General features: G+C 38.7%; 1 protein-coding gene across 2 annotated transcripts in view; it reads right to left on the bottom strand.

Annotated features, from left to right (window-relative positions):
* Positions 1–8,920: 8,920 nt before the first annotated feature.
* Positions 8,921–26,232, bottom strand: part of LOC125227097 (sodium/potassium-transporting ATPase subunit beta-2-like) — a 23,044-nt gene continuing 5,732 nt past the window's right edge. The window contains exons 3-9 of one of the 2 annotated variants that reach the window (XM_048131292.1): positions 17,325–17,375; positions 15,520–15,531; positions 13,938–14,054; positions 12,761–12,939; positions 12,222–12,311; positions 10,197–10,386; positions 8,921–9,220 (exon numbers count right to left, since the gene is read on the bottom strand). In XM_048131292.1, the coding sequence (XP_047987249.1) occupies positions 9,120–9,220; positions 10,197–10,386; positions 12,222–12,311; positions 12,761–12,939; positions 13,938–14,054; positions 15,520–15,531; positions 17,325–17,375 (740 nt within the window). In that variant the 3' untranslated portion in view covers positions 8,921–9,119. The remainder of the gene's footprint in view (positions 9,221–10,196; positions 10,387–12,221; positions 12,312–12,760; positions 12,940–13,937; positions 14,055–15,519; positions 15,532–17,324; positions 17,376–26,232) is intronic. The other variant, XM_048131293.1, reaches the window with a different exon arrangement.

Genomic DNA, 26,232 nt, shown 5'->3' with positions numbered 1-26,232 from the left:
TTTGGGATTCTATTGATTATATTGATTTGGATTACGTATTCAAATACTACCAACGGAAAGATGGCGGCAGCTAGGCGGATCCAGTTGTTGCAAATGAAACATCATACAGCGTGTCGTAGTATTGACGTATTGGATGCGTTGGCTCGGAATCCTGAATTGTCTCCAGAACAAGAAAGTGATTTCATAGTCCGGTTTCAAGATTTAGAAAAGGTTTATGAGACATTTACGGAAATGTTTTATGAACTTCAGCTCTCTGCTGCGGATATAGAGAGCTTTGATTTGGAAAGTCATCTTCAGGAGTATGACGCGTATAACAAAAAATACTATTTTATTAAACAACGGCATTTAGGGTTGACTAATTTAAACGCTTCAGCTAATGCGGATAATAGCTGTAGCAGCGGTAACAATAATGACAATCCTAAGAGCGCGCGGAATAGGGCAGTTCTCCCTAAAGTGAAACTTCCTAACTTTGCGGGACAGGTGGAAGAGTTTGTTCCTTTTATGGAATTATTCCAGTCGTTGGTGGGCAATGATGCCACCTTATCGGATACTGAGAAGATGTATTATTTAGCGGGGTCGCTTTTAGGCGAACCAAAGACTTTGACTCAGCATCTATCAGTCACAGGAGATAATTTTTCGGTCGCGATTGATTTATTGAATGCGCGGTATAACAACAAAAGGTTGTTAGCGGATCGTTTGTTGCACAACTTATTGAGTGCACCTCATGTAACTTCTAAGGGGGTAACTGGTTTAAAAATGTTTTTGAACACATTAATTGAAAACACAAAAGCGTTGGAAAAGATGGAATTTCCGGTGGATTCGTGGTGTTATTTGCTCTTCTACATCAATTTCCAAAAGTTAGACGGTAACTTGAAGAAACATTTTGAAGACAAGCACGCCGATAAAGAATTACCCACATTCGCGGACCTCATTAAGTTTTTGGAAACTGAAATACGGATTTTGGAATCCAGTGCGGAACCACAGGCCAGTACGTCGGCGGGAAGGCGTATTGGTGGTGGGCAGAGCCAGGCGGTAAAGGCTCATGCGGCATTTCAAGGTGCGGGTTCGGCTTCGTCGTGTCGATTATGCGGAAAAAGCGGACACTTTATTGCGAAGTGTGAGAAATTCTTGGAGATGAAGCCTGCAGCTAGGAAACGCCAGGTCGTCTCACTTAGGTTGTGCTTCAAGTGTTTGAACGGTCACAACATTGATAAATGCACTTATAACAAGAACTGTTACAAGTGTAATTCGGCTAAACACCATTATTTATTACACTTTGATCTTCCAGCAACTGGTTCAGATCGTGAACAACGTTTGACGTCAAACGTGGCTACAAATGGGAAGTCTCACAATTCTGCCTCGTCCTTTCCAAGTGTTCCTGTTGTCAGTGCGCCCTTAACCAGCGGCAATCCAGAAGGTGCGGTTCCTGGAGTCTCTGGATTGATGGCATCACAGGCAAAGAAACCAAAGGTGTTACTTGCGACGGCAATAATAAGAGTTCTGGATAGCAGTGGACGCTACCAGGAGGCGCGGGCCTTACTGGACGGAGGGAGCGAGAGCACATTCATATCGGAGTCTTGTGTGCAGAGGTTAGGCTTAGAGCGGTTTAAGCCTGACGATCCAATCACAGGACTGGGCTGTACTCCTATAACCGGTTGTAGGGGAGCAGTTAATCTGACCATGACACCTAGGCTGACGGATCAGCCAGTGCTGGTGACTACGGCTAATGTCTTAAATAAAATCAGTTATAACCTGCCTGGATATTCGTTGCCGGCTCAGTTGGCGGATAATTATCGGGGACTGGATCTTGCGGATGAACAGTTCTTTGTGAGTCGAGAGATTGATATTTTATTAGGTGAGGATTTACTTTGTGACATTGTACTCAGCGGACGCATCAAAATCCATGATCACATTCCACGGGTGACAAAAACGGTGTTCGGACACGTTTTGTCAGGTCCTGTTAATATTGGAGTTTCCCTTCGAGTTCCTTGTGCGTCTCAGGCCTTTTTCTGTAGCACAAGCACAGATCGGATCTTAGAACGGTTCTGGGAGGTTGAAGACATCCCGTTTAAGGCGGAAAACCCTAAAGATCTTGAATGCGAGACCATTTTTAGAGAAACCCATTAGAAGAGGAGCATTTAGAAAAACCTCGAAAGATATTTGACAATGCGGATGGGCCTAGTTTCTATAAAATCCTGGGCGTTCAGTGGGATTCTAGCAGTGACTGTTTCTCATATCGTACTAAGCTGGATGACACTAGCGGCTGTACTAAACGGTTAATCTTGTCAACTTTAGCTAGGGCATTTGATCCTTTGGGGTGGATCTGCCCAGTAATATTTCAGGGTAAGGTCCTCATGCAACAACTCTGGCTGAAAAATTTGTCATGGGATGCAAACGCTCCTGATGACGTAGTTGCGGAATGGCAAGGCATTTTAAAGGATATGCCTCTCATTTCAAATCTGCGGTTGGAACGCTTTGTCTTATTAGACGTCAAATCGTGTTCTCTGCATGGTTTTTCAGATGCATCAGAACTTGGGTATGGTGCAGCGGTTTATCTGAGGACTGTGGGGCACGACGGAAGGGTCAAGGTTAGTTTGATGATGGCAAAATCACGAGTCTCGCCGGTGAAATCAAAACTAACTATTCCGAAACTTGAATTAAGCGGTGCGGCGTTGCTAGTCAGACTATTGAAATACGTTGTTGCTGCAATCAGTGATGACCTGACGATAGACGGAATCTTCGGATGGTGTGACAGCACTATCGTTCTCTCGTGGTTGAAGACATCGCCACATTTGTTGCAGACTTTTGAGGGAAATCGAGTTTCTCAGATTCTAAATTGCGGTTTAAACATAGCCTGGAGACACTTACCTTCAGAAATGAACCCTGCTGATGTCGCGAGTCGCGGTTGTCGCGCGTCAGTACTATTGGAGCATCCTTTATGGTGGGGACCTCCTTGGTTATCAGGTGATGCGGAGACCTGGCCCAGGAATATAATGGACAAAGTGGAAGATCCATTACCTGGATTGCGGAAAGTGAAGGTAAATGTTCAGGCCCTGGTCGGGATTGTTGACAAAGATAATATTTTTACGCGGTTTAGTTGTTTAAATATGCTATTGACGGTCGTAGCATATTGTTTCCGGTTTGTCAACAATGCCAGGCCTTTGTCCGAGAAACTTAGGGGGGTATTATCAGTCCCAGAGCGACGGTTCGCTTTGCAGCGGTTAATCAAATTGGTTCAGCAGGAGGAGTTTGCGGATGATATCCACTGCTTAGACCAGAATAAACAATGTTCCAAGCGGCTACGTCGGCTTTTGCCGTTTATTGCGGATGACGGTTTATTGCGCGTTGGAGGTCGTCTGGAGCATTCAAGTTTGTCTTTTCCACGAAAGCATCCGGTGATTTTACCAAAATCACATGCTCTAACGGTTTTGATCGTGGATCATTTTCATGTGACCTATTGCCACGCGGGGGCAACGGTTTTGATGTCGGTATTACAGCGACAATTTTGGATCCTTTCTGCGGGACAAGTGATTCGTACACGAATTTTCAAGTGTATGAAATGTTTTAAGACCAAAGCCAGACCAACAGCGCCGATTATGTCAGCGCTGCCATGGGATCGAGTTAATGCGACTGGTGTGTTTCACACAGTGCAAACTGATTTTGCTGGTCCATTCAGCATTAAGCAGTCTCGTTTGCGGAACGCAAAAATTCTGAAGGCGTATCTTTGCGTATTTATCTGCTCTGCATCCAAAGGGGTTCATTTGGAGTGTGTCACTGACCTTTCGACAGAAGGGTTTCTTGCGGCTTTGACACGGTTCACATCTCGACGCGGCATGCCGAGTGTGATACGTTCAGATTGCGGAACCAATTATACAGGTGCCAACAGATACTTGGATGATGTGCGGAAATATTTGGCTTCTGAGGAAGCACAACAAGGGCTTAGCGACGGCGCGGCCAAACAGTCTATAACGTGGCGGTTTAATTCGCCAGCGGCGCCACATTTCGGTGGTCTTTTTGAGGCGACCGTAAAGTCGGCTAAGACACTATTGCGGCGCGTCATAGGTGAACAGGTTTTAACGTTTGACGAATTGGTAACGGTATTTACCAGGGTGGAGGCAGTCCTTAATTGTCGTCCTCTATGCCCATTGACCCAAGATCCTAACGAATTGGAGGTTTTGACGCCTGCTCATTTACTTATTGGAAGACCTTTGCTTTCGGTTCCGGAGTACAATTTCGAGGACATTCCGAACTCACGGTTGAATCGGTTTAACTTAATACAAGCTATGTCTCAACGGTTGTGGAGAAAATGGAGTGAACAATACCTCCATTCTCTTCAAATGCGTAGAAAATGGACATCTCCAACTGATCCGCCTCAGCTGGGTGATCTTGTCCTGATAAAGGAGGAGAATTTACCTCCTCTAAAATGGAAGTTAGGTAGGATAGAAGAACTGCTACCCGGCAAAGACGGTGTTGTTAGGGTAGTACGTCTTAAAACTTCTACAGGTAGCCTCACGCGGCCTGTTGTTAAAATTTGTAGGCTTCCTTTGGACGACTAAGCGGAGTTAGCGGTACCAAATTGTTTTAATCTAGTGTTTTATTTGTTTGTTGTTGATAAAGGCTTTAGCCTTTCTCGGGCGGGGGAATGTTTAGTTTTAATATCAGTTTCGGAACGTTTCTAAATTGTTTACATGTCATGTCTCACTCGCACATCATTTTATCATATATATTTATTTCGTATGGGGAATGGGGCATGCGCAAAAGACGCTACTTATATTTGGAACTAAGTTTAAAAATTTTATGACAAGAGGAAAAAATAATGTCAGTGGAAGAAAGAAAATTGACGTCCACGGCGGTGGTGGACTGCGGATAAAATTAAAGAAAATTTGTGTTTAATATACGGCGAGCGGAAAAGCCGTACCATATTACGCGGTGACCTACAACACAAAGCGCGGGTGAGTGTAGGGCTTATTTATATATATTTTTCTTTTAAGTTCTCCCATTTTGTTTCGCACCCCGAAACGGTGAAAATCTTCCTAAGGTGCCGATTTCCGGACAGAACCAGCGCCCTTTTGTCCAAAGAACCCAAACTCACGCCAATCGGGTGGCGGGGAGGTTCTCTGGTACAGATACGATGGCCTATATGGCGTTACACCTTTGGGGGACGCTCGGCTAGATGGCGCTAATATTGGTATTTGACATTTTAACACATATCAAGCTAAGAATATGGGCCAAATTGTCAAAACTGAGGTTCAAAACTTTTAAGCCTGTGTCGAGAGATTCTATGCACTGTGATTACACATTTTACTTTGACAGTAACTCTCTATAATAATCAATCCGATTTGGCTTGATCCATAGTAAATGCGACACTGTATTATATTTTTAGCGACTGTGTATAGATAACGAACAAGTATTAGCTGACATCAGCTAACTAATTATATATTATACTTAACGAGGTGAAAGATGGGTATATTTTTGTCTAATTAAGAACTAACGAACAAGACAATAGTTATTTTGTGCAACATTAGAGGAAAGTTGATGTTTGCATCGAGCCACAGTATAATAAAGAGTCATCGTCGTCCAAACCGTATCCGGCTATGGCGACTCCTTGTTAGTCCATGTGGTCTGAGTTTTGGTTTTGGTGGGCTCTTAAATGACTCGCAAAACCGAACTTGGTTTTAAACGTGCGATTACACGGAGCACAATATAGCTGGCCAGGCCCCGTAACCGAATGGCATTTCTCCGACGCCAAACGAAAGCGATACGCCGCTGGCTCTGTCGCGCCAATACGCAAGCGCGATAGAGATAGATATCTACTAGCGCTTCGTTTCGTGAGCGTTTCGTGAGCGATTGTGCCATTCGGCTAGCCACCCTGCTGTGTTAACTATATGTGTAAGTGTAGGACGGCTTTGGTCTGGTCTTCCGGGAATGGCGTTTAGCGTCAAGGTTTTCTAAACGCTGTGTCTCAAAAAGCCCAATACTTTTGTGAACCGTACGTCGCCATTCCAGCCTTAGAGAAGCACGTTCCTCCCACTTATCTGTGGGTAAATTACACGCCTTGAGGTTTCGTTTCAGCAAAAGAGTACTATCGTATCGTTAATATCGTTATGATCGAGTGCTACATTTGAGTCCCGGAGAAGCGAAAGTTTCTATAATAGAATCACGAGCGTTTGAATACAGAGGTCACTTGAGTGTCGTTTTGTCTCAATCAGTGAGCAAATAGCTATTTTGCTAACTGGTTTTACGCAGCAAAGTACCTACGCTATATCCATCTGCAGAGGCGATTTTTTTATTTGTAAGTTTTATTGGAGTTGTTTTATTATTATCTTATTTTGTATGTTTGTATGTAAGTTTTATATTATTAAGAAGTAGGTACTTACCTAATTAAAAACTCTTAAAAAGTTGTAAGCAAAGGTTAGATGGTGTAAATCGATTCGTCAAATCGGCGTTTTTTTTAGGAGTTACTATGGCACGGGAGTTAATTAAAATGTAAACAAATACTACAATTATTTAAACTTTATTAAACAAAACAAAGAAATGCATGACACAGTACAAAATGCGGGCTTAATGCTATGACTTTCATAATCAGTCATTAGAAAACTGAGATTCGGACATATAAAGCTTAAATAAAATTGATTATATTAAACATTAAAAATATGACGCCTTTTAAGGTTATTTAAGGGAGTCACCACACTTATAGCAAGAAATTATTTACCATTACTTACTTAAAAATGTAATCTGAAATGTAAGTGCGGTATAAAGATGGCCGACTGTCTTAATCAATTAAGGTACAGGGGGGCAATTAAGACTGGCGGGTGATTTCAACTAATCGACTTTTTATGTTTTATAATGTTTATTCAGTGTCCATTGACCACATACGGCTCGCGTGTTAAAGGGACACATATGGCATCCGAGTTAATTGTGTAATTAAACAATAATTCGATTATACTTGAAATTACCCGCTAGACGAAATTGTCCCCCTGTACGGTCAGCTAAGAAAGTGTGTAACCACTTTTCAACTATATTTTTGACGTGTCTGTCTGTCTGTTTGTGTGTGAGTCTGTGACATCGTAGGTCCCGACGGATGAACCGATTTAGATCTAGTTTTTTTTTGTTTGAAAGTTGAGTTAGTCGGGAGCGATAGCCATGTTTCATGAAAATCGGTCAACTATGTTGCGATCGGGGTTTTTTTTTCAAAATTTTAATTTTGTGGTTAGGTTATTAAACACATAAGGTCGAAAAGTGGTAAACCACTTTTTTGGCTGACTGTACCTTACTGTAAGTTTAAATGGCATTATGTATAAGATAAGTCAAGACTCAATGGACTGTTACTTTGGTAATTATTGACACGGATCCGTCATTATTACTTAGTCATTTTAATGTTTTATGATAATTATAACTCAATAGTACTTTAATTTATAACACCTTCGGACAACTAACAAAAAAAATAAAAATGCTATTGTACGTATAATATAAAAAAAATACACAAACATATTTAGTCCCATAGTAAGCTCAATGACGTCAATAACATATTTCTACATAAATACTAAAATACATAAAACACATCCATGATTCAGGAATTTATTTGTGTATTCGTATAAATACAAAAACAAATGCCCTCACTGGGATTCGGACCCAGGTTCTCTTAATTTACTTGAGTCGCTACAAGTGTTAATATTTGAAATACATTAACATTAATAGTGTCTACTATAAATACAATATTTAACGTATCAATACTCCTTCAATAATGGAAGTAAGAATATCATACATTTTTGAATTCATGGTTTTCTACTAAATATTGTCAGAAGACAAAAAAATACATTTAACATGAAATATTCTTGATTAAAAATAATTTCAGAAAACCTTTTTCCGTATCCATATATATACCAAGTAATACCAACGCTCACGGTAATACAACCATTTTTTACCCGGCAATGTTCGAACCGGTATTAAAATACAAAACAGAGAAGTAAAATATCTTATTGTATGAACTGAAGAATCTCCACCTTAAATTGTGCTCATTTCTCTTAGGTATTTGGACATCCGTTTCATAAACGCATCTTATACAGGAGGGTTCTAAAGCAAATTGACAACTCATTCACCTCTTGTCTACATAATTATATAGCATCCTGCAGGGTAAGCATATTTTTATTATTATTATTTATTTATTTTCTTCAGACACAATAATTACATTGATATTACAGTTTACAAAATACCGCCAAACTGCAAAACAGTTTGTTGGCAGTTATGTTTGCTCTTGATTGATTACTGAGTAGGTATAAGTTGTGTCAAGTTATACATTGTGTCAAGTTATATATATGATTGGCGCGAGAATGTGTTACCGCGAGATAGACTACCTGTCCTTATTTCATTAATACTATTAGAAGAAGACGTATCTATCCCGCGGCGACATACTCTCGCGGCAATCATGTGCTAACACTGCGACAAAATATTACGTTTCATATTGGATATTTCAATATCAAAGTGTCGTATTCGAACAATTTCTTTCCTATACTATCTAGTGCTAAAATTTGAGGTCTTTGTGCTGATGTTAACGCTGCCCAATGGGTGAAGAACTTTTAATATAGTATTTCTATAAGCGACTCTGTACATGCCATACGAATAAAGAAATAAATTTGAGGTGTAAATTTATAGGGCCATAAGTCTGCTATTTGGTTTGAACTATAGATGCAACGAATAGTTGTTTGGCTACTGCCGAATATTTGGACAGCAGAATTTGAAGCGGACGCGACGTGCAACACTTATTTCGCATGAACTGCCCCGTTTTTGTTTAAATGTTTATTTTTTTCTGATAAAGGGGTGATTATAAGTATTATAACATTTTTTTACATTTAATTTGTTTACCCCAAATCATTCAATCAAAAATAGTACATCATCCGGCCGGATAACTATCCGGTATCCGGCCGAATTTGCCGGATACCGAATAGTAACCGAACATTCGGTGCATCTCTAGTTTGAACCAACAGCTACCCATGAAATCTTTGAAGATCATCAATTCATAAAATATTTGAAGAAAAAGATAACCGAATCCACGGTATCTGACCATCAGCACCACACATATGAACGTTTGAACGGCGACTCCCTCTTTGGTGTTCTACAATCTAGCTGTCCACCTTCAGCTGGAAGCGGATGGAGACCTGCTCGTTTTTGTCGACGATGTTCTTGGCCCACGCCTTGCAGACGACGTTGATCGGCTTGTCCACTGTAAAGATTAATTAATTGTTCAGATTTTAGTAATTTTAGTTGTAGTAGTAATTACTTTGTTGACATATTTACAAGATATGTGTTTTTTGTTTCGTTACTTTTGTATGTTGCCTTCCGTGATTTTCTCACTTTATGGTCTCACCGGAAGACCAGCGCTGGAAGTCACCAGCAATATGCTGAGGTGAGGCCATTTCGTGGCTCTTCATATTCTATCTGTATGTCTCGAAAATTGTTTATTGTCTGTGTGCTTACCAATAAACTATTATTCTATTATATTATATTATATTCTAAGTGTTCTCTTCCAACAGCTTTCTATTCTATATTCTAAGTTTTCTTTCTCCACACAGACAATAAAAGCTTTAGGCGAGAATGCAGCACAAAGGCAACACGTCGAGCGTTGTTTGCGGTAGTATCTCAGTAATGTAATGTATTAGAGGCTCCCTCTATGCTAATTTTACATAATAATATATCCTGGCGCTTGGCATCCGTTAGCTCGTTGTGTGGGCGACATCCAAAAAATTGCGGGTCACAACTGGATGAAACTAACTCAGGATCGCGGAGTGAGCCGCCCCTGCCCGTGGGTAGAATTAGGCATGTATTGCAGGGGGCCTACGCTGTCCTAGTCTTAGAGACCTATTATACTTACAAGTGGGGTTCTCGAACAGCACGACGACGAACGGGCTGAGGTAAGCTTCCTGCTTCGCGTAAGGGAAGTAGTAGGACGGGAACCCGTGGGCAGAGTTGGGAATGTATTGCAGGGAACCCATGATGTCCTGGTCTTCCTGGAAGACTATCTGGTCTTCGAAATGATCTCTTATTGTACTTACAGGTGGGGTTCTCAAATAACACGACGACCAGCGGGCTGAGGTACGCCGCCTGCTTCGCGTAAGGGAAGTAGTAGCAGGCTGGGAACCCATGAGTAGAGTTGGGAATGAACCTATGCTGTCCTGGTCTTAGAGACCTATTGTACTTACAAGTGGGGTTCTCGAACAGCACGACGACGAACGGGCTGAGGTAAGCTTCCTGCTTCGCGTAAGGGAAGTAGTAAGACGGGAACCCGTGGGCAGAGTTGGGAATGTATTGCAGAGATCCGATGCTGTCCTTATCTTCTTGGGAGACGCCCTCGCATGACACCCACACTTGGTTCATTTCGGGTTTTCCGGACTGAGAAAAGATAAAAGTTTCTTTTATTTAACGTAAAGGTCGCATATGGGCTATATCGCCCGCTAAACGGGCACTCCATGAGAATAGGCGAGACGACTAAAAAAAACTAATTAGTCCGTCAGTTAGATTATCAAAGAATTTTAGACACGTATTTTTTCTTTTTTCTGGTAAACGAAAATGACGACGGTTCAGTGCGTTGAAGTTTCGCGTGACGTCACGCCTAGGTACAATTAGAAGTGACGTCACAAGCCCCCACTCCGGAACTTTGATGCTCTATATCTTTGTATTTTTAAAATTAATTAGAAAAAGCGAAAAATATGTTCAGTATTTTTGGACGATCTAACTGACGGACTAAACAGTATGTCATTTTTTATGTAGTCGTCATCCCTATTACGCTTACGACATGATTTTGCCTCGTATGACAGCTATTTCAATCAAATTCCTAAAGAAATACTGCCAATTTTTTAACCACGTCATGAAAGGCTGTCTCAGATACAATTACGCTTTTTTAGCGTCTTCAGAAGTATTAGAAGAATCTCGAGTAAATCCATTCTGCTTTAAGGTTGATTATGTATAAAAATATCCATACTAATGTTATAAATGGGAAAGTGTGTGTGTGTCTGTTTGTTTGTCCGTCTTTCACGGCAAAACGGAGCGACTAATTGACGTGATTTTATTATTCGAGATAGTTAAAGGGATGGAGAGTGACATAGGCTACCACTACTACTTCCACCCCCCCCCCCCTTTAGGGAGGGGGGTGGAAGTTTGTATAGAACGTTCCGCAAGTTTCGAATTTAACGCGAGCGAAGCCGCGGGCAAAAGCTAGTAGGTATATAATCTGAAAAAGAATCAACCTTATAGCAGAATGGATTTACCAGAGTTTGAAGTTAAGCGACACGACTGCATTTCGTAAGCGACATTCTCGTGGAATGTCCTTAAAGTGGTACAGTCACCGGCATAAATAAGTGATGATTTCTGTACCTTGTCACTTTAACGTCGTGTCTGAAATGTCATACGAAATTGTCAAGCGATTTAAAGCGACAAGGTACAAAAATCATCACTTATTTATGCCGGTGACTGTACTTTTATCAAAAAAACATTGAAATGTTGCTTATTAGCATCTTTTGTGTTAGACCTTTAATTTTTTGATGGTATAGAATAGATGGTATAGTTGGGCCATTTTTTTCAAAGTTGTCCACCCCAGTTTTTTTGGATTTGGATTTTTTTATATGGTTTCCACTCAGAATCGCGAGCTCTTTCAATCCTAATATGTAGTAGAAAAAAAGTGTCCGAAGGTTTTTTCCCATTTCGTTACCATTTTTTCATACATTTGGTATGGCGGTAATGGAATGGAAGGTTTGAAAAATTTATGGAAATCTTGGGACAATTTTTTTCTCCTATCAGATTCGAAAGACCTCGCGACTCATAGCGTAAAAATTACCCATATTACAAAAAAAAAAACGGTGGACAACTTTGACAAAAATGGCCCAGTTATAGGTTAATCTCCTGAACTGGCGCAGTCGGTAGGATTCGTAACACTACGGCTAATAATGAAAATTCGTGCTCAATCACAATTGTTGACTGGGAGAGATCACATTAGGGGATAAGTCCGCCTACAGTGATATTATTGACTCTGTAACAGTGTTCCTTTTGGTTCTTTTATGTACAATAAAGTAGAAATGGAATTCATTTTATTATCATAGCAGCACTTACTTTTCTCATACAGAAGTGTCAAAATAGTTGTCACATGCAAAGCAGTTGACATAGACGGTGGCGCCTCTATTAATTGTCTACTCTTTTTTGACAGGTTGTATTTATTTGATGATAAAAAGTACCTGGGGTTTGATAGCCTGTTTCAAGTCAAGAGGCATGGATGCGGGTAGACTCTCCGTGGTGTTGAAAAGGTTTGGCACCCAGTTTGCAACCTGAAATAACAAAATATTTGTTAAATATCTCAGACAACCCAAACAATCTTTAATATAGAAACACTTTTCTGTTGATTATTCCAATATTTTTTCTAGATTAATTTTAGAAAATCATGTTTTGATATTTGATTAAAAAAATATTTTTTAGTTTGTATAGGGTTTAGGTAATGCTGATTATAATAATAATTACCAATTTGAAACCCTAAGTGTACCGCTGCAGAGTTAGCTTAGCTTTACGTACAAATTGACTATTAAATTTGTCAACTTTCAATCGACATTTAATCGTGAAATCAATCGATTAAGATACGGATTAAATCAATTTCAATCGTATGTTAGGTCGATTAATTGAATCGTCGACTAAAGTTCACGATTTTTTTTAATCGATTAATTAGTCGAATAAAAAGTCAATTAATGCCCATCTTTACCGGATATTATATTTGTTTGCTGACCTTATTAAGTTTCAAGAAGACGCAAGGCTTGCCGTTCTGATAGTTGTAGTTGTTGGCCGCGGTGCACGGGTAGAAGAGGTTGACGTTCACGTCGCAAACCTGGTCCTTGTTCAACACCGTGTGGTAGTTGCACTGGACCAGTTTACCGGCGTTGCTGCCTGTGCGGATCTTGTTGTATTCTGAAATGTATACAGGTTTTGTTAAAGTAGGCACAACAAGTTAACAAGTACAATACATTTAGCATTTTATTGGTGATGGAGTGGCGCTGATTATCACAAATATACTCAAGAAAGTTAATCAAGAAACACATACTATGTATTTGGAATTTTTACTGATACAAACAGAGAAACATGACTTTTGGTCGGTAAAGAGACCGATGCGATAGCAACATACTTTGCCACAGAGCTGACAAGAGAAGCGCCTAACAGATTGCTTTAGGCTATACGGTGCCCTTTTTCCATTTGCCTTCAATGCATTTTCTCCGCTAGTTTTGTCCCGGTTCCGCCGTTATTAAATATTGAATTTAAGTAGTATCTACTTAACTCCTTCGTCGTATCCGCTAAAGGCGACTCCATCAACAACTATTATCCGGATAATATAGATTGCTCTGAGTCTGAATTGAAGATGCGGTCACACGTTGCACAGTGAAGTAGTCCAGATGAGTTGGGGGTATACGTGTAGGAGGGTTTAGGTCGCGTCTTTCGGATATGGCGCTTAGCATCCAGACTTTCCAATCACTACTGCTCAAATTCATGCACTTTCTTCTGAATAAAATCTTTGTTATGCAATTTTCTTCCAGCAAATTTTTTTTTTTTCAGTCAGTCGGTATACCGCAAGTGACGAGGTACCTACTTCCGATATTAAATCGCACAATTTTATAACCTACATACACACATACAATCACGCCTGTATCCCATAAAGAGGCAGGCAGAGCACATGAAACTACTTAAGTTTCAGTGCCACTCTTGGCAAATAAGGGGTTGAAAGAAAACGAAAACTGTGACGTTGCAGTGATAGGTTGCCAGCCTCTCGCCTACGTCACAATTTAACCCATATCCCATAGTCGCCTTCTACGACACCCACAGGAAGAAAGGGGGTGGTGAAACTCTTAACCCGTCACCACACGAGCACGGGCAATATTATACCTACCCGGAATAATATTAAGGTTCACACTTACCACTAAGCGTGTCATTGAGCCGACGTATCCATGGCAAGAATGTGTTGTTGTCGCTCACTTTATACGAGATCTTCGGCTCCTTGCCACCATCGGCTCCTCGAGGCCATACCTCCAACTCTGTACCACACAACAAATAAAATAAATAATTGATTAATAAAATATGTTACAAATGTGTCAATTTTTAGTGCGAAAGGTGCGTTTGAATTGTACTTTTGCTAAATTAGTGAAATCCTAATAAAGATTGAAAGGCGGCCCTAAGAAACGTAAGCCTAATGGTTACTGCATAATAATAATTTTTGTGTTTATCAGATGTGCTTGCAGATTGGATGTGTATGTATAATTATACGTGTGGTCGCAACATTTTGACTAATCTAACCACCGTGCATCTTTGTACGTTATTGTATCAAGAAACTAAGTAAATAATGCCGCAATATTTCGCCAGATGCCCCTTTAATCATTTTTTTTAATATAATTATATTATGAATAGGCTTACTCTTGACCACAGACTAGCCTAAGGCAATAGGCAATAGCTTACGATGGAGTGAGCTCGCCTAGAAGATGCCTTGATTTGAAGGTTTCTCCTTCCCCTCCGCGGACTGTCGGCTGCATATTTTTTTGGATACTATGCTATCGTCGGACAGTCAGGTGGTTTAGCTTCATAGTAAATTTAGTCAGAATAGGATCGTTAACTGTAGTTCGAAATACCTTGCAAGACCGATCTGTGAAAATAAAATAACTAGTTCCGGAATTCCGGAATTGAAGTCCAATCTCGTAAATTGAAAACCGTCCGATATTGCAAGCCCTAGCCTTGTGAGTAGTGACAAAGTGAGTAGTGACAAGTGACAACGTAAGCGACAAGAAATAAAGTATAACACAAATGTAATTTTTGTCATAAAATTCTACTGTCTATAGAGTGTGAAGAGTTCTAAAATTATTGAGTGAAGTAAAATGTAAATTTAAAGAAAATATGTAAATTACATAAGTAGTACCTATTAATTTCCATACTAAGAGCAATAACAACAAGTAAGTACATATAAGTATTTAACATAGGGAATTAGGATAATTCCAAAAGTCGTCTAATTTCAAAAGTCGTATAAAAATCACCATTATCTTGCCGCAAAATGTGCAATGAGGTGTACATTCGGGTTCAAGGGAATTTGAACTCTCATGTGAATAAATAAAGTAAGTAACATTTCTTTTGTCTCTAAAATTTTTAGAACAAATGAAACTCAGCTCATTTACCTCTAGAATGCAATTACGATCAAAATTCTCCAGCAAAATGTTGTATAGTATTACGAGGTTATTTCCATCATATCAAGATTCCCCTTTCGAAATTACCCGAGCATTTCTGTGATTCTGAATTACCCTAATGCACTATATATACGTGTTACACAACTAACTATTACGGTTAAAATGGTAACATTGACAATCGTAAAAGTTTTCTATAGTCAAAAACTAAACCTAAATAAGTACTATTAAGTAACAACGACGGTGAAACAATCAAACCATTGAATTAGTAGGTATTATTGAACGAACGTCGTGCAAATTAAATATTCAAATTAATCAAACAGACAACGCGTACCTGGCTTGTCCTCTTCGGTAACAAACAAAGAAAAACTTTAAAATATATCATAATATCATAAATACAAACTTTCGATTAACTTGATGAAGGCACAAGGGGGGCCATTTCGAATGGCGGGAAATTTGAATTAATCGATTCCTTATTTTATAATTTTTATATTACTTATTAAATAGTGGTCACTAGTCACATACGGAACGCGTGTTCAGTGGATCAAAGACATATGTAACTCCGTATAGACAGATAAAGTTTAAGAAAAAAACGTACTTTAAAATCATAGAGAAAAAGGTACGGTGGCCTAGATGGCGTTACACCTTTGGGGGACGCTCGGCTAGATGGCGCTAATATTAACATTTGACATTTTAACATATACGAGTATCAAGCTAAGAATATGGACATTATGGACCAAATTGTCAAAATTGAGGTTCAAAAGTTTTAAGCCTGCGTCGATAGATGGCAGTCTATGCACTGTGATTACACATTTTACTTTGACAGTAACTCTCTATAAAACTCAATCCTCTTTGATACATGTAAAGTTAAGTTAATAGTGTAAAATATGGAAAAAATATCGATCAGTTGAAATTTCCCCTCAGTCGAAATGGACGTCCCTTTTTTGGAACTTAAACTCTTTTTCATCTGGACTGAGTTGTACCCCTTTTCACCAGAGACGGAATGAGTCAGAATCAATATTGACTGTCTAGCCTACAAGGCCAATAATGTACGCATACTAGTATCTACGCACAAATATGTGCGAATAGTATATACACTCAGTTCATCCTTACTTGTCCAATCATGTAAACAAACACTGCTGGAAAACATTATCTCACTTTTTTCTGGAATTGCACATTAACCATCACTAAAAATGTTATTAAACACTTAAATAAACTCACAAAGTATTAAAATCAATCAAAAAACCACTGAAAAATATCATTTCTAAAACGATTTTCATCAATAATTGTTAATTACGAACGGATGACATCAAAAACTCCTGACATTACGAGGTCTAGATTGTCTATGAGTCGCAATGTTGGGATGACAACTTATCGTTATGAACGATCGATATTAACGTTTGAGTTTGTATAGCTTGGAAAAAATGCGTTGATATTAATTACAATAATTTATCAGATTTATTAACCGACTTTTTTACGTTTTATTTCCTACCTCTTTACAATAAATATTTTACTATCAGTATATTTTTTGTTGTATTCATGTTAATGTTAGGTACTATAAAATTAATACTGTACTAGCCTTTTCCATAGGATTGTTGCAAATGTGATGAAACCTAATTAAATTATGGTATTTACATAAATGTTGTGTGACGTAAAATTGAAAATCCTCTGATGACGTTAGCAGCGTTTATTTACAAATTATCGTTAATACATCATTTTATCGACATTTCCAATCACTAGTAATTGTCTTTGATCATATTTGACGTTTCGTTTGTTTACATGATAGGACAAGTAAAGATGAACCGGCTGTAGGTACCTACATAATTTGAAGGTCAAAAAGACATTTTCATGTAAACAAAACGAGAAAAAACGGAAATGGTTAAAAACTCATTTTACAGGGATAATTATTCGGTTGAACAATATTTTTCATATTTAGTGTTCTCGAAGTGAGTCATTGTTGTTCTAAAAAGTGTGCAAAAAATATTTCTACATAAAGCGATTTACTTCCCTGATTCTTTTTTACGAAAACTAATGTAAATGTGTAACGTACTTTTACATAAATTGAGGGCTGATTGATTATTGTACCTCATATTCACAGGTAAAAACGACTTATAAAAAATTAAAGTAGTTATTACTTACCAACTTTGTCCGATCGCAGCACGAGACCCAGTATGATACCCAGCAACGCTCCTGTAATGATAAATAAACAAATTATTGAACGATGGGAAGCGAAAACAAAGTCACCATTTTAGCTTTGGCAAAATATTGTTTTCCCCTCACTAGCTCGGAAACACGTGTTTTATCCTTTAATACCAGCGGGTAAAAACGCATTTATTCCACTAGTGGGTAAAGAAAATTGACCTTGAATATAGTCAAATTAACAGCTTTAAAATTGATAAAAGTTGGTGAATCTATTAATGAAGATGAACTACTGGAAGCTGTGATAAACGCATTTTTTGCGTTGTAGTTTCCTCGCTATAGCGAGGGGAAAAATTTTGTGTTACACACGGGTGCAAATGTATTTTACTTCTCGTGAATTGAAAAACTCGCTAAGTTCAGGATTCTATTCTCGAACCTATAGAATCCATTCACTTGCTCGTTTTTCAATTCCACACTCGGCGTTAAAATACAACTTTGCCCCCTTGTATAACAAATAACTATTTCACCACACCAACTGGTAAAGGCCCTCTCGATTCTTCTAAAACAGATAGCAAAATTGCATTTTATCCACAAGAGTGGATCATGAAGTTAACATTTCGTACGAAATTTCTTTGCAACCTTGTGGATAGAATGCATGTTTGTCCTTTGTTTTTGAAGTATCAAGAGAGCCTGTACCAATTGGTGTGATGAAAATGTTATGTAGCACCTATTGAGGATGTTGTCGTCTACAAGGTTCTTATTCTTACCACGAACTACTGCGATTAATTTTAGGACTTAAACTGAACTGCGTCGTTATTTCCTACGACATTGTTATTGTGGTCAAATTTCGACTGAACGAGCGATAAGCGGCACAGACGTTTTATTCACTCGTCTCAAGTGTATTTGGTCCCATGACCTGCCACTTGAACTGAAAATTAATGGCAGAAATGTCAAATTTAAGTTTCATAAAAATTTATCTTTTCAACGCATTAAGACGATACGATACAGGTCAATTCTCCATACAAACGCTCTCGACTATTTCCTCCCTGGTTTTTGAAGATAGAGCAATGATTTTTTCAACACAGATTGTTATTGTTTTTATCTGTGTCGGACCGATTTGATGACTCTAGAAGTCAAGAGCCAATCAAAAATTTCCAAAAACGGCCTTTTTCATTGTGGCGCAAAAAAAGGTGTGATACTTACTCAAGATTGGTAACAATTAACCAAAAATGCTAAACGGTCCGACATAGATTATTTCATTGTTATTCAGATTCTCAAATTTCGTTCCGATTAATTAAGTTTTGAAGGAGGAAAGAGTCGAGACCGGAACCTCGATTTTAAAGATTTTTTTGAAATATCTTTTGACTGAGTTGTTCTTAATGGACATTTTTTTTTCGATAAATCAAGTTAATAACACTTGTATATTTAACTAAAATTCCCAAGTTGAAAGGGGGGCTCCTTTCCATTTTAGCATTTTCGCTACCGTATCCTCTTAAGGATATTAAAGGGCATTTTCAGAATTTAGGTCCCCCAATTAGCGTAAGTCGTTAACAAAAATTAACTCACTGTCAGTTTTGTGACTATAATTAAGAATGAAATTTCAATAAAAATATTGCTTTTGTGTTAATTACATAAACTTTAAGCGTTCTACATTCAGAACTTGAAAAAAGTTAATTTTTAGACATATTTTATGCTTAATAATCGTCACAAAACTGACAGCGAGTTAATTTTTGTTAACAACTTTTGCTAATTGGGGGGGGGGGACCCAAATTCTGAACATGCCCTAAAACGTTCGGTGTCTTTAACAGTGTGCGTAACCGAATGCACAAACATGTCACTTTAAGGTCTTGTTTGAAATGTCATACGTTACGAAATCGTCAAACGACTAAAAGCGACAAGGTACAGATATCACCCCTTATTTATGACGGCGACTGTAGAAATCCCATTAGGCTAATACGGGGCCAGGACTAGAGAGAACCTTTTTTTTTAATACTACGTCGGTGGCTAACAAGCATACGGCCCGCCTGATGTAAAGCGGTCACCGTAACCTATGGACGCCTGCAACTCAAACAGTGTCACATGCGCGTTGCCACCCCATTTAGAAATTTGTACACTCCCTTTGTGTTAAGTACACAGCAAAAAGGAGTGTACAAGTTCTAAGGAGGGTTCGGGTTGCCGACGACTCAAAGGACAATAGACGGAACAAGTTAGTTCCGTAAGTCCTCCCGTCATCAGCGCACCGCACCCTCGTTGAGCTCTGGCAGCCTTACTCACCGGCAGGAATACAACACTATGAGTAGGGTCTAGTGCTATTTGGCTGCGGTCTTCTGTAAGGCCTGTACTACCCCAGTTGGGCTCTGCTCTAGATTCGAGCGAGACGATATCCGCTGTGCTGTGCCCTACCACACAAAGCGGAATATCGTTCGCTATGCCCTACCTACCGCGGCGTAGAGATTGGATGAGCTAGGTACTCGGTTTCATTTCACGTGAAAATTTTACGAACAAAACAAATGCAACTCTATTCTCATTGAAAATGAGTTAAATAAAAATAAGTACCTATAAATAGGCACCTGTATAGTTATAAATATTATGACGAGTACGATGACCATGAGACGGCATGGTAACAAAAACACACAAAGGATATTTTTTTGCAAACGTAGTTGTCAGACTACATCGTCTACCGTGGGTTTCAAACGTTTTAGAATACGTTACTCTACTTATATAGCTTAAATTATACTATCTATCTCTATCTTAAGTTGCCATTTTTATTTATTGTATTTATGTATGTATGTATGTGTGTATTATGTGTATGTAAGGTATATTTATTTATCTATTCGGTATATATGTATGTGTGTTTGTGTTGGTTTTCTCTCTCTCTCTATATATATTTTCTTGCACTGCCTGTTAACTTTTGTTTCTGTTCCGTTTTTCCAGCTACCCTAAGGTTGTCTGGAAGAGATCGCTTTTTAGCGATAAGACTGCCTGTTGTTACCTAGTTATAATCTCACTCAACATTCTGTATATTTATAACATGTAAAATTGTGCAATAAAGAATATTTACTTACTTACTTACTTATATAATGTAAATGACACGGAAAATGTACCTATACTACACACAGTCACCGGCAATAACATCGTACAAAAATAATCCATCCATACTGGCATATTTGACGACCGGTCTGGCTCAGTCGGTAGTGACCCTGCCTGCTAAGCCGCGGTCTTGGGTTCGAATCCCTGTAAGGGCATTTATTTGTGTTATGAACACAGATATTTGTTCCTGACTCATGGATGTTTTCTATGTATATAAGTATGTATCTATTTAAGTATATATATAGTCTCTTAGCACCCATAGTACAAGCTTTGCTTAGTTTAGGGCTAAGTTGATCTGTGTAAGGTGTCCCCAATATTTATTTATTTTATACTAATATTATAAATGGAAAAATGTGTGTCTGTTTATTTGTCCGTCTTTCACGGCAAAACGGATCGACAAATGACGTGATTTTTGAAGTGGAGATAGTTGAAGGGATGGAGAGTGACATAGGCTACTTTTTGTCTCTTTCTAACGCGTGCAAAGCCGCGGGCAAAAGCTAGTAATATTATAAATGGGAAAGTGTGTGTGTCTGTTTGTTTGTCCGTCTTTCACGGCAAAACGGAGCGACGAATTGACGTGATTTTTTAAGTGGAGATAGTTGAAGGGATGGAGAGGCTACTTTTTGTCTCTTTCTTACGCGAGCGAAGCCGCGAGTAAAAGCTAGTACTTATACATAGAAAACATCCATGACTCAGGAACAAATATCTGTGCTCATCACACAAATAAATCCCTTACCGGGATTCGAACCCAGGTCCGCTGCTCACCATGTTTGAAGATGAAGACTTAGGCAAGGTTAGACCTCCCATACGAATTGCATGTTGCATGCATATGCTTTATCTACCACTATAATCGTTCGGCTCTGGTCCCACCGCGAGCTAGTAAACTATGAGCTATCGGCTATAAAAACAAACAAAAGATAATCACTCCCGTGTAAAGAAAAGAGACACGGCGATGTTTATAGTTACTCGCCCAGCGTGAGCTATCAATATCGCCGTGTCTCTTTATTTGCACTGGAGTGCTTATCTTTTGTTCGGTTTTATAGCCGAAATATATAATAGTCCTTTACATATCCTACACCCCGTCTCGCGAGCGTAGCGTTGGGCCATTTGTATGGAAAAAGACGCCTCGTCAGCGCGTCAGGCTGCCCATACAGTTGACCCGACGCTACGCTCGCTAGACGCTAGATGTTTGGGGGCTCAAATATTTACTGTGACAGACGGTTTAAGCAGCATCCGAACCATTTCGAACGACACTTGCGTTCGTGGCTGTGTAGCCCAATTCGAGAGAGAATCCCTTGTCCACATACGCGATAAGTGTATAGCCGATAGGTCATAGCTTACTAGCTCGCGGTGGGACCAGTGCCTTCAGCTACTTTTATCGCACCAATCAAGCATCTGTCCAGCATTTTAAATAGTGCCAAATTGCCACTAGGCTACAAGCGGACCCTGAGTTTAATTCGCGTAATAGGTATGTTCTATTGTACCACGTCAAGGTCGTCTGTGAGCTGACGTCATGGTCAATCAACAGAGTCACGGGTTAGGAATCAGGTGGGTGGTTACTAATTTAAAATGCCTAACCTATCCTAAGCTTGAAATGTGCTAAATTGAGTTTCCGACCCACTGACTACCGATATCATAACACCGTGTTTTTATTACTGTTTGTATACACCGTGTGTGTGTAAGCAACTGTACCTAGCGTAAACTTATAACACTTAGATAGTTCTACCCACTTGTATTATGTAAGGGAGTCCCCTCTGCCAACAAACTGTCCTGCAGTTTGGCAGATGATAATGTTTAAACGATTTATTTGTTTCAAAAAATGGTTGTTGTCAAAAAGGGGTTTATTTAAAATGGTTTTTTTTTTCTGAAAAACCCCATACACCTGCTTCAAGAAACTCAATTGCAATTGTTGCAATTACTGTCAAGAAACGGTGTAGCGCCATCTAGGCCACCGTGCCTTTTTCTATATGGTTCTGAGCTACGTTTTTTTCTTAGACTGTAACTACTCGTATATCTATACGGAGTTACATATGTCTTTGGTAGGGAGGGACTTAAAGTTACTGTCTAATGGACTTCTTGATAATATATTTTTTATGAGTAATGGTTGTATAAAAACCGGCCAAGAGCGTGTCGGGCCACGCTCAGTGTAGGGTTCCGTAGTTTTCTCAAAAACTACTGAACCTATCAAGTTCAAAACAATTTTCCTAGAAAGTCTTTACAAAGTTCTACTTTGGTGATTTTTTTCATATTTTTTAAACATATGGTTCAAAAGTTAGAGGGGGGGGGACGCACCTTTTTTTCCTTTAAGAGCGATTATTTCCGAAACTATTAACATTATAAAAAAATGATTTTAGTAAACTCTTATTCATTTTTAAATACCTATCCAACAATATATCACACGTTGGGGTTGGAATGAAAAAAAATATCAGCCCCCACTTTGCATGTAGGGGGGGTACCCTAATAAAACATTTTTCCCATTTTTTATTTTTGCACTTTGTTGGCGTGATTGATATACATATTGGTACCAAATTTCAGCTTTCTAGTGCTAACGGTTACTGAGATTATCCGCGGACGGACGGACGGACGGACGGACGGACAGACAGACATGGCGAAACTATAAGGGTTCCTAGTTGACTACGGAACCCTAAAAATATAACGACAGTGTTTTGAACTGAGGTTGAAGCTGAATAAGAGCTGTTTTGAAAATATCGGTGTTTGTTTTATTTTTCTTTTACGATTAAACTAACATAAAAGTAGAAAAAAAGGTTTTTCTTAGGATCTTAGTGTACTTAATTTTTTTTAATGTTTCATACACCTACTCGAATTCATAATGTAGTATTACTTACTTACAAAAAGCCCCATTTTAAGTAATTCTACCGGTAGATAGGTAACTATAGAACCCTACACTTAGCATGGCCCGACATGCTCTTGGCCGGTCTTTATAGTTGTAAGGTCAGGGTTAAGGTTAACCTACATCATCTGGTTCGCGTTATTTCGGTATTTTGGTGCGGCTCATGGGAGCTTTGGGTCCGCTTGGCAACACACAACGTCCGCTAACGATTCTAAACAATTTTTCCCCTCACTAGCTCGGAAACACGTGTTTTGTCCTTTAATACCAGCGGGTAAAAACGCATTTTATCCACTAGTGGGTAAAGTAATTTGACCTTGAATAAAGTCAAATTAACTGCTTTAAAATTGATAAAAGTAGGTGAATCTAGTAATAAAGATGATTTACCACCTGTGGAAGCAGTGATAAACGCATTTTTTGCGTTGTAGTTTCCTCGCTATAGTGAGGGGAAAAGTTTTGTGTTACACTCGGGTGCAAATGTATTTTACTTCTCGTGTGTTAAAAAACTCGCAAGTTCAGGATTCTATTCTCGAACCACTCGCTTCGCTCGTGGTTCAACTATAGAATCCTTTCACTTGCTCGTTTTTCAATTCCACACTCGGCGTTAAAATACAACTTTGCCCCCTTGTATAACAAATAAATATTATATTAAAGGAAAATTTTCCAGCGCGTAATTTTTTTATTTTTCCCCTCACTAGCTCGGAAACACGTGTTTTGTCCTTTAATACCAGCTGGTAAAAACGCATTTTATCCACTAGTGGGTAAAGTAATTTGACCTTGAATAAAGTCAAATTAACTGCTTTAAAATTGATAAAAGTAGGTGAATCTAGTAATTAAGATGATTTACCACCTGTGGACCTACTGGAAGCAGTGATAAACGCATTTTTTTGCGTTGTAGTTTCCTCGCTATAGTGAGGGGAAAAGTTTTGTGTTACACTCGGGTGCAAATGTATTTTACTTCTCGTGTGTTAAAAAACTCGCAAGTTCAGGATTCTATTCCCAAACCACTCTCTTCGCTCTAACAAATAACTATTTTTCCTTATTATGAAAATAATTCACTATAACTCTTAAAATATACTCTTTTCTATCTTTAGTCTCAGTGTGGAAGTAATTTTTTTTACCTATTAAAAAAAAGTCGTGTACACATATTTTTGGTGCTTTGTTCGCATCCATATTTTAATACCTACTGTACCAACTCTTCCCCGCCAAACCCATTTTTTGCGCGGCCTTGGGTCTATATTGGCGTCGGAGCACGCGAATTTGATTATGTCATTCTACTATTAGGTATGCCTAGCTAGGCATAGGCATACTGTGGACTATGGCGGGTCGAATTTTGTTTGGGTTTCGTTTTAGAAGCTTTTGTATAATTTGCTATGTACATTGTGTTAGTTTCCGTCTTAGTCTAGTTTTTGTCTACATGGAACAGGAAATATTGATATTTCGCCAAGTGCAAAAAACTAGAGCTGAACGGAATCGAGCACAATGACCTAAGTATAAATATAAATAAATTTTACAACAGGTAAAAAATATGTTTTGAGTCAAATCTAGTGAGCAAACAATTTTCATTATTGAGCTGAAACTTGTTATTCTTTTTTTTTATATTATTCACACCGATCAACTCAGCCCCAAACTAAGCAAAGTTTGTACTATGGGTGCTAGGAGACGATATACTTATTTAAATAGATAAATACATACTTATATACATAGAAAACATCCGTGACTCAGCTCTAAGAAACAAATATCTGTGACCTGTGTGAAAGAACCAAAGACCAGGATTTTTCAATATAATGTCTACTGACAGTGCCAAATTGTTGTTGATCTTAAGAATATTGCGTTAAGAGGATACGGTAGCGAAAATCCTAAAATGGAAAGGAGCCCCCCTTTCAACTTGGGAATTTTAGTTAAATATACAAGTGTTATTAACTAGATTTATCGAAAAAAAATTGTCCATTAAGAACAACTCAGTCAAAAGATATTTCAAAAAAATCTTTGAAATCGAGGTTCCGCTCTCGACTCTTTCCTCCTTCAAAACTTAATCAATCGGAACGAAATTTGAGAATCTGAATAACAATGAAATAATCTATGTCGGACCGTTTAGCTTTTTTGGTTAATTGTTACCAACCTTGAGTATCACACCTTTTTTTGCGCAACAATGAAAAAGGCCGTTTTTGGAAATTTTTGATTGGCTCTAGAGTCTTTAAAAAGCAGAATATAAAAAAAATCAAAACGGTCCGACACAGATAAAAATAATAACAATCTGTGTTGAAAAAATCATTGCTCTATCTTCAAAAACCAGGGAGGAAATGGTCGAGAGCGTAACAATGTCACCTGCCAAGTCTGCGCAGAGCTTCTATTGTCCAATTTACGACCTAGGTATCCCCTTTAGTGCCTATTTTGTGCTAAAATAACAAAGGTCGGAGAAATGGGGTTGAGAAAATTAAATGTCAACCGCATTTGTCAAACACCCGAAAGTTTAGCTCAATATAAGTTGGTTCACTACCAACTTATATTGAGCTAAACCTTCGGGTGTTTGCCCTGCCTGCTAAGCCGCGATCCTGGGTTCGAATCCCAGTAAGGGCATTTATTTGTGTGATGAGCACAGATATTTGTTCCTGAGTCATGGATGTTTTCTATGTATATAAGTGATTTTTGAAGTGGAGATAGTTGAAGGGATGGAGAGTGACATAGGCTATTTTTTATCTCTTTCTACCTCGAGAAAAGCCGCGGGCAATTGCTAGTAATAAAATATGTGACACGCTCTTATGACAAATACGACGTCAAATATTTTTGTGACCTTCATTGTGCAACAAATTAATGCAGGTGACGCTTTTCCTGGTATAACAACACCAAGTTGGCATAATATTTTCAATGTGTGAATTGTGTGGTCACATTCTGACAAAAAATTGCTTTTAACATTATTGTATAGGTGAAAAACTTAACAAAGTCACCTGTTGTGTGTATGTTTGAGTG

The sequence above is a fragment of the Leguminivora glycinivorella genome, chromosome 6 (genome assembly GCF_023078275.1).
Source record: "Leguminivora glycinivorella isolate SPB_JAAS2020 chromosome 6, LegGlyc_1.1, whole genome shotgun sequence".
Lineage (NCBI taxonomy): Eukaryota > Metazoa > Arthropoda > Insecta > Lepidoptera > Tortricidae > Leguminivora > Leguminivora glycinivorella.
This window is presented reverse-complemented; position numbering and strand designations above follow the sequence as displayed.